Raw genomic sequence first — 11,861 nt, 5'->3', positions numbered from 1 at the left:
GCTATAGAGCCATGATTAATGACTTTTTCGTGCCTGAATTGGACGATGTTGATGTGGACGACCTTTGGTTCCAACAAGACGGCGCTACATGCCCTACAGCCAACGCAACAATCGATTTATTGAAGGAAACTTTTGGTGAGCGCATTATCTCGCGCCGTGGACCTGTGGCGTGGCCTCCAAGATCGTGCGATATAACACCGCTGGACTATTTCTTGTGGGACTATGTGAAGTCGCTTGTCTACGCAGATAAGCCCGAGATGATTGACGTCTTGGAAGAGAATATTCGGCGCGTTATTGCTGACATACGGCCCCAATTGCTGCAAAAAGTGGTCGAAAATTGGGCCTCTCGGCTGGAATTTATTCGAGCCAGCCGCGGCGGCCACTTGCCCGAAATCATTTTTAAAACATAATTGCAAACCCTTATCTTTATAATAAAGCTAAATTCTTGGTCATAACATTAAATTATATACGTTTTATTTCATCTTGAAAACCTAACCTCTAAAAAAAACACCCTTTACCTCAATACATACCACCTTGATCAAATGTTCCCGGAATGTATGCAGAAAATTCTAAATACAAGTTTATTCCTCAAAAGTGATATTATCGTCGCCAAAGTACTCCCTATCAACAGTAATTCATTATGCCAGCGTTTAATCTAGCTCTCGCAGCATTTCTGGAACTCTATTTTTGGTATAACCATCTCAGCCGTATTCCGAATTTTTCCATTACTTCTACATTTTTGACTCGATCAAGTGAATTCGTTGGCGGTTGGGGGATATTTGTTTCGTTCTTGGTCAAAAATTCACGGATGATGATGGCATAATTACCACAAATCCTTTCTTTTTTGGCGATTTGCTTCGCGTAAACGTCTCATAAACCCCAAATAATAACTGCTTGACTTTCTAGCGAAAATTCGTGGAGTACAATACCGTTGTAATCCATACAAGCCGTGAGCTTTGCATACTGTTTTGACTGAAAACGATGTGGTTTTTTGGGCTTAGTTCATTCAGAGCTCTCCACGCACTTGCCTTGTGTGTCGTCTCCAGTAATGATGCGGTTGATCAATGCTGGGTCGGATTCGGTATTGGAAATTATGTCTTTGGCGATTAAGAGATTTGAAGAAAAAGGTACAATAGCCTTGCAGGCCATGGGTTGATATAAAATTTGGCTAAGTATGTATTTGGAAAAATGTCACATTTGCACATTAAACTTCACCAGCTATAGGACGAGCACAGCTAATTCTAACGCTTCAAATTGCGGAGCGCCTAAATTAATGCATAAAGTTATTAAATTCTTTATTCCTAAATTACTATTTGATAGCAATTTACTCTATTGATGCCAACTAGATCAGGTCGGTCATCATACAAAACAAAAAAATCCAACAGTTTATGTTGAGATGATTTCAGTACCGAAATGGTTTTTTTTTATTATAACCTGGTTTTTATTATAACCTGGTTTTTTTTATTATATCCTGGTTATATCACATACGATTTTCAAAACCAATAAGTCGTGTTCCAGTCTTGAAGAATTATGCATTTTTGCGTTCTTATATCTATTTGAGCACTGAAATCACTTTCACATATTTGGGCCAGTTACCTAGATATTTTCCTGGTTTCATCAGTGTCAAGTAGTTGATAAACTTTTTATGGTGCCGAAAGCATCTCTTAAGTTTTATATTCAAAGGTGAACTTTTGCAACTTTCTTCCAATGCAGTCTGAGGCTTACTATTAATATCAAAATAATTTCAAAAAAATAAACGCAGATTAAAAATAAAACTCAATTGGTTGTGAAAAGCTCAGCCATTGCCATATCGTTGGACCAGCGTTATTGGTTACTCATACGACCGGGTGTACTTCAGTAGTACTGCTGATTTTCAACGCACGTGAAAAAAAGAAGTTACGCAACTTATTTGAATAGCTTCATGTACATGTACATATGTATGTATTCACCTCAGCTATAAACGCTATGGTTGTAAGCATGTATGTAGGCAGGCCTTAAGGGGAGGTTCTAGTCCAAAGGCCCGAAAATGTGCGTAATTTCATGATTTTTTTTTTGAGAGTACATATGTATTTTTTTTAAAAAAACTTTTGTGGCCTTTATTTCTCTATATATTATAAAAAGTTGACAAACTTTTTTGAGTAAAAATAATACAAAATGGCAGCTCCATCCCTCACTGACGACGGTCGTGCGCAGCGGTGGACTGTGTGCGCGGGGCACTCTACAGCCCTGCCAAGTGATCTGAAACGAAAAAACCAATAAAAATCTTAAAGTAGATGAAATTTGGGCGGCCTTATGAATTTCCGATTTGAAAAAACACCTTTTTTACCACTTTTTATTTGTTTTAACGTTAAAAAAAACAATACTAAAAGTTTTTTTTTGACAATAAACGCTTCCTGAAGGTCCCCTAAATTGAATAAGCTTTAATTTGAGCCGCCAAACGTCGAAATCGGTGTAGTTGTTGAAGCGGAATCGCGCTCCGCGCGCAAAAAAAAATATATTTCAAGAAAAACGTGTTTAAAGTTTGACGAAGCGGCTCCGAGCGCGCGCTTCTACCTGTTTTTCGGCCGATGCTATAACCAGTAAAATCAATTAGATAGGAAAATATCCTTTTGCCTACACATTTTGAAGACCTTAAGGATGAAAGTAAAGCAGTACAAAAAAATAAGTTTTTTTGATCGATTTTGTCTAGAACCTCCCCTTAAAAATAAAACATTTGTACCTACAGCGGTGAGAGTGAGTCAAGGCAGCTTGAGCAGTACAACGAGGAAGACGCCGAGTAGATCTAATATTTATTGTAAAACGACATTTTGGAAATAATGGGACATCTTGAAAAAACATGAGCATTTTCTGCCGTATAAAATACTTTCAAGCCTGTGCTTTATTTGGAAGAAGATTCTCAACATTGCACGGAAAAAAGAAATTCAAATATCAACGCAATTTTTGAGCGACTTCAAACTTTCACTTTATTATACTAAAATTGAATGGGCTATAAAACTGCGTAGACAGAAGTTTTCTAAAGAGTCTATCTGATTAAAAAAGGTGCAATTTTAGATGATAATTTATTGAAATTCGTTAAATTTTTGTAACGGAATCGACGGAATCCATTTTTCTTCGCCTATCATCATTTCCTCAATGATTTCTTCAGGAGCAAATTGCCAACAGCTCGTTGCAGAACTATTCTCTCTGTATTCCACCTCTCGCATTTGACCGATCTTGTGCCAGAAGACCTATAGGGATGGTTCCACTGATAACCAAAACCGCTGCTTATGTATGAAGAAGCCACTCTGAGAGCGCAGGTGCGTTGCACAGAGTGTAAAATTTTTCGCCGTAATTTCACCCTTAGCAAATCTGCCCATATTTCTCATACGCATAGAAGAAACGAGTTCGTCGTGTCCATTAAAAGTTTTCCCTTGCTTTGAGTTGAACCTCCAAGATTTGCCATGAGCTTTCTTAACATGCCGCTTGCTTTGGCGACTCTTGCGGCAACATGATTCATCATGAATGTTCTACTACACGGAAAATGGGTTTCGAGTAGAGCATTAAACGTTTCCGATTTGGAAATGGTGTATGAAACAACAGGTTTTCGAATGGAATCCAGCTTTACAAAGTCTCGCTGTTTCCCTCATTTCTTCGACGTTACTCTAGAGATTTTTCAATAGGATTCGAATTTGGCTTTCCGTACTTTTTTTCTTATATTCTCTCTGTGTAAGTCGATGATTGGTCCAGTCATCTTCTGTTTGAGTTTTTAAGGCCTTATTAAGAAGTTGTCTGGACCGTACACGAAGTTTCAACAGTTCAGGGTTCTACCAAGGAACCCCTTTCCCTTGTACACTTTGCCTGAGTGAGCACAATTCCTCAAAGCAATTTATTAAAGTACCTTCTGATTTCTCAGTAGCATCTGCAATCATTTCAGCCAGGTACACGCATAACATTAGGTTTGTTCATGTAAAAATTAAGCAGTAACTTAATTTCCGAGAATTCGGTGTCAAAGAAATAAACATCAAATCATAAACGCAAAACCGGTAACAATTTGCAAGTTTTACGAATAGCTGATTCAATTTTTGGGGCAAAAAATTTCAAAAATTATACTTATTTTGCGTTGGGCTACCTACTACTAAGAAAAAAATAAAGCAAATAAAGTGCTAAATAATGCGCTTAAGCATCACATTTTTTTTTTTTTTTTTTTATTATGAACAAATTTTATTTGCAATCTATCATTGACAATCAGCAAATTTTTTAAATATAAGAATTATGACAGGATTGATTGCGCTCCATTGAGACCAATCAATATGTTGTAAAACAGTTGTATTCGCTACAAATCAATTATGTTTCCTCAAATCTGTTTGGGAGATCCAAAATATGAATTTTTTTAAGGCGTTTGACATCCATGCTATTGTGAAGAAGATTTCTTGCTAGTAAGTTTTCATGGTACGACAGTCTGTTTAGGTATCTTCGAGAGGCTTTGGTGATTTCATTTCTAACATAAGGTACATTTAAGTCTTTGTGAATTTCGAAGTTAGTTATATACCAAGGAGCACCAACAATGCTTCGTAAAGTCATAGCCTGGTATCTTTGCAGGATTTCAATGTTTGAGTTACTCGCTGTTCCCCAAAGCTGTATTGCATATGTCCATACTGGCTTTAAGGGGTTAGGTGGGTTACAGAGGTTCAAAAAAAGGGTATTTTTACTATTTTTTTTTTAATATATACAATCATATATTTTATTTAAACAATTCAGCATATCAAAGATACATATTTAAACAGTATTTTGTGAAATTTTTATTTAAAAATTCCGAAAACTCAGCCGTTGGTACCTCATCTCCCTTAACGTCTCACAAAAAAATGCTCTTGCCGTGGACAGCATAACTCATTATTGGTTCATTTAAAATCAAAAAACCAAAAATATTTCGTTAGTACATGGATAAATCTCGTTACTAGACGAAGGAAAAAAAAATAAAATTTAATTTGAATTTTTGACAGACTTTGAACAAAAAAACACATTTTTTGGTCAAATTTTCGTCATGTGTTGGCTCGAAAAAATTAGTTGTAATAAAAATAAAAAAAAAATCCTTCGTTCAATAACTTGATAATGTTATTCCAAAGATGTGTGCAAAATTTGAACAAAATCGCTTCATAACTTTTCGAGAAATCGTGTCCACCGACTTAAAAAATCGAGTTTTGAGATAAACGCGTATACCTGCGAAACGCTGCACTGACATGGCCTGATGGGCGGAACTTCTGAAGGGTCTATCTCGTAGAATTTTACTCGGATCAATTTGAAATTTTAGGAGAATATTTTAAACATATTATACTATTTAATAAGACAAAAAAAAAATCGATTTTTTGAAATTTTCAAACCCACCTAACCCCTTAAGATAGCTTTGTAGAGCAGTACTTTATTTTCGAGACTAAGTTGTGATCGCGAGCCTAAGAGCCAGTACATTTTTTTCGTTTTAAGCTTGAGTTGTTTCTGTTTCTCTTTAATGTGGGCTTTCCAGGTCATTCTTCGGTCCAAATGTACTCCGAGGTATTTGACAGTTTCACTTTCAGGTATGGTAGAGCCATTCAATAATACGGGAGGACAATTCCCGGTTCTCAAAGTAAACGTTATCTGAACAGACTTCTGAGTGTTAACCTCCATCTTCGAATTCATTAGCCATTTTTCAACCATATTCAGTTGTTGTTGTAGGTGAAGTGATGCGTCATTACGATTACAGTTTGTGGCAATAAAAGCTGTATCATCAGCATATGTTGCAGCATCTATGTTACTGTTAATCGGTATAGGCATCACATGATTTTATTTTGTCCACAATAATTTGTTCCATTTCATTATCGCTGTCAGATGGAGAACATTCCATTGTGGCAGTCACAGCTTTCTACATATTTTCCTTGCTTCCGGCTATGTATGCGCATATGTATATACAGGGTGGCTGATGAAAGCCGCTACCAAAAAAAATTGAATAACTTTTTTTCTTTTAAATTTATTAAAATGGATAACTGGGACACGCAAACAAGAATTTGGATAGTCCGCCGCTATCGCGCACTGGAGTCCGTAGTTTTGGTACAGAGAGAGTACAGGCGGATGTTTGGCGGCGATCCCCCGAGCAGATGGACCATAATGAGACTGGTGAATAATTTTGCTGAGCAAGGAACAGTCGCAAGAAGGCCTTATCATCGAAACCCACCAGTTCGGACGGAGGAAACGATCACTGCTGTAGCTGCAGCTATACAAAGCAATTCAAGGGTTTCAACAAGAAGCTTATCTGCTCAACTTGGTGTCAGCCGACAGTCTTTGCAAACAATAATGCACAAAGATTTAGACTTATTTCCCTACAAAATTCAAATGGTTAACAAACTGAATGCAGCAGACTTGCCGATTCGCTTGGAATTTTGCCAGAAGATCCTGCAAATGGTGGAAGAAGACCAAAACATGTTAAACTGCCTTTTCATGAGGCCTTTTCTGATGAGGCCCATTTCGATTTAAACGGCAATGTGAACAAACAAAATTGTCGAATATGGAGTACTTCTAACCCACAGATACTCCACGAGACGGAATTGCATCCTCTTCGCGTGACAGTGTGGTGTGCGGTTTCTTCACGCTGTATTGTCGGGCCTTATTTTTTTGAAGAAAATGGTCACACCGTTACGGTTACTGGAGACCGTTATTTGAAAATGCTGAAAGAATTTTTCTATCCAGAACTACGCCGAAAGAGAATTCCTTTCAACTCTGTGTGGTTTCAACAAGATGGGGCAACGTCTCACATAGCCCAGACTGTTATGACAGAGTTGCGACGAAAATTTCCCAATAAACTGATTTCAAGAAACTCCGAATTTCGTTGGCGCCCCAGGTCGCCTGACCTTACTGCACCTGACTTTTTCTTGTGGGGTTTATGTAAACAAGAAGTTTATAAAACAAAGCCAACAAATTTGGATAAACTAAAACAATCCATTCGGGCAACAATTGCGGCTATTCCTGTCGCAACTCTCAAAGCAGCAAGGAACAACTTTTTACTAAGATGCCGCACTTGTGTCAACGAGCATGGGGGGCATTTAAATTCAATTATTTTTAAAACTAGTTAAGCTATATTTAATAAAATTTAATGACCTTCAACTTGAAAAAAAAATAAATGAATTCCATACACTAAAAAAAAAAGTGATTTGAGTTTCTAAATGTAGCAAAATTCATCAGCCACCCTGTATATTGCCAAATTAGTTAATAGCCCAGAAGTACAAACATAAAGCACAACTCTCTGTCGCAACTCTCAAAGCAGCAATGAACAACTTTTTACTAAGATGCCGCACTTGTGTCAACGAGCATGGGGGGCATTTAAATTCAATTATTTTTAAAACTAGTTAAGCTATATTTAATAAAATTTAATGACCTTCAACTTGAAAAAAAAAAATAAATGAATTCCATGCACTAAAAAAAAAGTTATTTGAGTTTCTTAATGTAGCAAAATTCATCAGCCACCCTGTATATTGCCAAATTAGTTAATAGCCCAGAAGTACTTTCAATGCTTTCGATTTTAATTTCGGAAACTGCAGCAGCGGTGAGTGGAGGCTGTGGTTCAGAAGTCCATACCTCAATATGATTGGCCGATTCCTATCTGACTTCAATGACCTATATGACTTCAAATAAATCTTATACATTTTATCTAGAATATAATTACTTACGTTCTCCATTTTAATCACCATTTTTATTTCAATTTAGAATTTTGACTCAGTTCGCAAATTTTAATTCGTGTTTATTTCTACTTTGCGATCAACTGTTTTTCTCACTTGCAAATTCTTACAATTTTTACTTGAATCCTTGTATCCAGTAAAAACTTGCAACTTCCCCTCGAAAAGAAATGGCATTTTGCGCTCTCACTTTCCCCTACTTTGCAAGTTACATGAACGCCAAAACTTATATGTTACAAATTAACAATTATTACAAATTATTTGCTTCTTGAATGACCTATTATAAAAAAAAATTAAGACTTCAAAAATTTACATATGCACTCACATATCATATGTACGAGTATATCTTAAGCCTGCGCTACAATGTAGCGTACAGTTCCCCTTAAATTTACACACTTTCATGCAAGTTGTCTGCATGCTTCTTCTTACGTTAGAAGACATTGATTTACGTATGTGTGTGTGTAATCGAAGTTAAACAACACTACGAAGCGTTTGAAATTTCCGTTAATCCTTTTACTCGAAATAGGGTACATAGCTCCAATGCTTTGTTGTCGCTTGTCCTTGGTGTTACATATAGAAATCATGCATAAAAACGTATAAAAGACTCGCGCAACGGGCAAATACAAGTCATTTCAATCTAAACGCTGCTGTAGTTAACAACTCGCCAACCGTGGGCAGTAAGGTTGTAACATAAGCGTGAAACGGTCACTGAAATGGTAACGAACGATTTTACTTACATATTTGAATTCAAAAGAAACTACCGTATACTATTTTTTTTTTTTTACTTTATACTTGTCTGCAGTATCAATATTTTAATGCATTTGCACTTGTCGCGTTTATTTCGATTTCAACACCCTCACTGAGCCAAGTGCTTGAGGCACAACCCATCAACAGCAGTCCCACTGCAGCGCCACTTGGCTGTCATCAGCGTCTCTACACATACCGCATCACACAAGCTGACGCACAGGGACGCGAGTGTTGGGATTATGTAAGCGTACGCTCGTGTTGGGGTCGCTGTGACTCTAGTGAGATTTCCGATTGGAAATTTCCATATAAACGCTCATTTCACCCCGTTTGTGTGCATGCTACGCGCCAACCAGCTGTAGCGGTGTTGAGGAATTGTCACCCGGAAGCCAGTGAGGTGAATTATTTTCAAGATTTGTATTAAAATTGTATACCGATTTAGTATTTTAATGTACGCTCATGTTTAGGAAGCGCGTCGCTATGAGTACATGGAAGCGGGCAGCTGCCATTGTCACACATGTTCCACTTTGGATACCAGTTGCGAAGCGCCAGTTAACAATATATTGGACGAAAGATCCGGTGTGAAGGTGTTGGCGCTTACTGGATCCGATTCCGATGCTTTGGATTATTAAATTTCATTTTGGTGAATTACATCTGCTTATCAGTTATTATAAGGTTATCAGTTGAGGGCAGCGATGCAGGGCTTTCATAAGAAATATTTATATTTGTAAAAAATGTGTGCTGTAATAATTATTGTATATGTATGTACATTCAGCAAATAAAACTCAATAAGTTTTAAATACATTTTGGTTTTGTCCTGCCTATTCATTATGAGCGCATTCGCACATTTCTTGTAATTCTTCTTCTTCTTCTTCTTAGCCTCACAGTCCGTGGTGGACCATAGCTTCATCAACAATTTTTCTCCACTTTATTCTATCCATGGCTTTTAATTCATTAACGAAATTTTTTATTGATTTAATTTTTCCATCCATGGACTATCGCAGAAAATTAAACAAAAATTTCTAAACATAAATATTGTTGGATCTTTAGTAAATCGAATGCAATTGTTTTTTTTTTTTGACTACACAGGAAGCTCCTGGTTATGGTTATGTCATGAAATAAGCTCTACTTCTTTTAGTTCTTAGTTCAACATTCACAGTGCATTTTATTTTGTTTCGGTAATTTTTTTCCATATTTTATTTCTACAATTTGTTGTACAACTATTCTTTAGTTTACGCAAATACTCCACAATAACACAATCCCCTTGATAATACAAAGAATTTTATGTATGCATATTTGTGTTCGATTTTTAGTTTCTTTAATTTTTTGCTTATTAAGCAAAATGTCTTCGGTATTAGTTTGTTCAACTTAACTCATCACATTCTAATAACTAATAAAAATAAAAGTTACAAAACAAGGGAACTTACAACTTAGATTTGCTATGTACGTTTGAGCGCGTTACGTAGAGGAATAACGCAACCCCATTCATCCCCACCATCTGGAGTTACCTAAGTCACTACCAGCAACTAACTACCATTTGCTTATACAAAATTGTGTAACTAGTTTACTACATTCCAATACAATTTTTTGTAGCACTCTTAGATTTACAGGAATTTCAAACCAGATCCGCCGGAGCTCGCCCTCGAAATTTGGAAGAGGCAATACAGCGCTGATATGCCCAGGCCAATTCCGCCGCCGATTGCACATTTTCTCAGACCAGCTGTGTTATGAAAAGAAGAGTTGCATAAAATTTAATGCATTAACTACCTTAAAGAATTCTTACCAGTCGATTTATATAAAAGTCCCGTGGCTGTGCCTGCTATTAAAGTGTTGACATCGTCGTCTTCTCCGCGCACATTTTGCAGAAGTACACCAAAAGCTGAATACATAACGGCAAGTGTCCCCAGAGTGTTTGCGGTGCCTGAGCCTTGTTTCATTACATGATTGAGCAGTCTATGCGGAGAAAGTGGCACAAAAAATAGATTACAATGTAAATAATAAATTAAATTAATTTGCTTGTTTACTGTGTTCGCCTTAAATTCCCCGTCTGTTTTAGTGCAGATGATGTTTGCAGACCGTTATAAAATCCTGCCAAGCCACCAATACCGGCGCCAATCATAACTGAACTTCCAATCTGTGAAAAAGCCAATTCGAAGCGTCCACGCTGTTTATTCGCACCTTCCGGAAATATAAATTCTGGTTGTGCTTGTTGCAAGAATCGCGGGTCATAATTTAAATACGGAGATATCGGAGTGCTAAATGTGCTTGTGGCGGATGACACTCCACTCGATCGATTTGTGCGTGCCTCATCTGTTACTTAGAATGGTAAAAATATATATATTAACTCATAATCTACCATCACATCCAAAATAGTGCAATGTTATTACACCTAGCCATGAAATTGCGTAATGTTCACTCTGTAAGTCATGACTCAAATCTTTAAGCATTAGACGCGCCTACCTGATGACGATCCCAATGATAGCGGTTGGCTTAAATAGTCTTCACTCATTGTTTTTTCTTTTGCGTTATTTATGTCTAAAAACTTTAATTTTCTGTACAAATTTTGCCAATCTTTTTCGGTTAAGTGTTAATTTGTAGAATTTTTCTATTGCCTTTTCAACCCAACTAACTTGACAACGAAAACGTCAAGCACATGTGCGCAGAAACCTGACGAAACACATATTCACAGAAAGGCGTTATTGTGAATGACAATGCATATAAATAAGAATTTGTAAAACCATAAAAAATTATATACATTGATTGTTTTAGTTATTACCTTGTAACGAAGTGATTATGGAATCAATTATTGTACACAAATTTAAAATTTGTATTTATTAGATTTTTATTAAATTAGTGTTGCTTCAAAATTTAATATATTGTATTAAACGCTTAAAAGCTTCGTCAGAGTCAGACCGTTGCGGTTAGTGGTTCAACTGGGATTAAATTTAAATTCTACTTATTTTTATATTTAAAATTATATTTATTAGATTTTTATTAAATTAGTGTTGCTTCAAAATTTAATATATTGTATTAAACGCTTAAAAGCTTCGTCAGAGTCAGACCGTTGCGGTTAGTGGTTCAACTGGGATTAAATTTAAATTCTACTTATTTTTATATTTAAAATTATATTTATTAGATTTTTATTAAATTAGTGTTGCTTCAAAATTTAATATATTGTATTAAACACTTAAAAGCTTCGTCAGAGTCAGACCGTTGCGGTTAGTGGTTCAACTGGGATTAAATTTAAATTCTACTTATTTTTATATTTAAAATTATATTTATTAGATTTTTATTAAATTAGTGTTGCTTCAAAATTTAATATATTGTATTAAACACTTAAAAGCTTCGTCAGAGTCAGACCGTTGCGGTTAGTGGTTCAACTGGGATTAAATTTAAATTCTACTTATTTTTATATTTAAAATTATATAATAAAAAACC

General features: G+C 36.0%; 2 protein-coding genes across 3 annotated transcripts; one reads left to right on the top strand and one right to left on the bottom strand.

The window, feature by feature from the left end:
- The first annotated feature begins 8,309 nt into the window (after nt 1-8,309).
- LOC129248080 (thyrostimulin beta-5 subunit) lies at nt 8,310-9,227 on the top strand. Its single transcript, XM_054887514.1, has 3 exons — nt 8,310-8,395; nt 8,482-8,820; nt 8,891-9,227. Exons 1-3 carry the CDS (start codon nt 8,393-8,395, stop codon nt 9,053-9,055), a joined length of 507 nt encoding a protein of 168 aa, XP_054743489.1. The 5' UTR covers nt 8,310-8,392; the 3' UTR covers nt 9,056-9,227.
- A 325-nt stretch (nt 9,228-9,552) lies between these two features.
- LOC129249017 (mitochondrial import inner membrane translocase subunit Tim23) lies at nt 9,553-11,073 on the bottom strand. Of its 2 annotated transcripts, none has more exons than XM_054888629.1 (4): nt 10,884-11,073; nt 10,448-10,739; nt 10,207-10,376; nt 9,553-10,143 (listed from the first exon to the last, which is right to left on the bottom strand). In XM_054888629.1, exons 1-4 carry the CDS (start codon nt 10,930-10,932, stop codon nt 10,028-10,030), a joined length of 627 nt encoding a protein of 208 aa, XP_054744604.1. In that variant the 5' UTR covers nt 10,933-11,073; the 3' UTR covers nt 9,553-10,027. The 2 variants fall into 2 exon arrangements, with proteins under 2 accessions (XP_054744604.1, XP_054744605.1); XM_054888630.1 differs by having other exon boundaries at nt 10,448-10,733; nt 10,884-11,071.
- Between the last annotated feature and the right edge of the window lie 788 nt (nt 11,074-11,861).

The sequence above is a fragment of the Anastrepha obliqua genome, chromosome 5 (genome assembly GCF_027943255.1).
Source record: "Anastrepha obliqua isolate idAnaObli1 chromosome 5, idAnaObli1_1.0, whole genome shotgun sequence".
NCBI lineage: Eukaryota > Metazoa > Arthropoda > Insecta > Diptera > Tephritidae > Anastrepha > Anastrepha obliqua.
This window is presented reverse-complemented; position numbering and strand designations above follow the sequence as displayed.

Bases quoted from the DNA above. Each gene is read 5' to 3' on its own strand.
- LOC129248080 (XM_054887514.1), top strand. The intron at 8,821-8,890 runs GTGAATTATTTT...GCTCATGTTTAG, and splicing joins GTCACCCGGAAGCCAGTGAG to GAAGCGCGTCGCTATGAGTA.
- LOC129249017 (XM_054888629.1), bottom strand. From the start codon at position 10,932: ATGAGTGAAGACTATTTAAGCCAACCGCTATCATTGGGATCGTCATCA. The intron at 10,740-10,883 runs GTAGGCGCGTCT...TACCATTCTAAG, and splicing joins ATCATTGGGATCGTCATCAG to TAACAGATGAGGCACGCACA. The intron at 10,144-10,206 runs GTAAGAATTCTT...TTCATAACACAG, and splicing joins ACTTTTATATAAATCGACTG to CTGGTCTGAGAAAATGTGCA.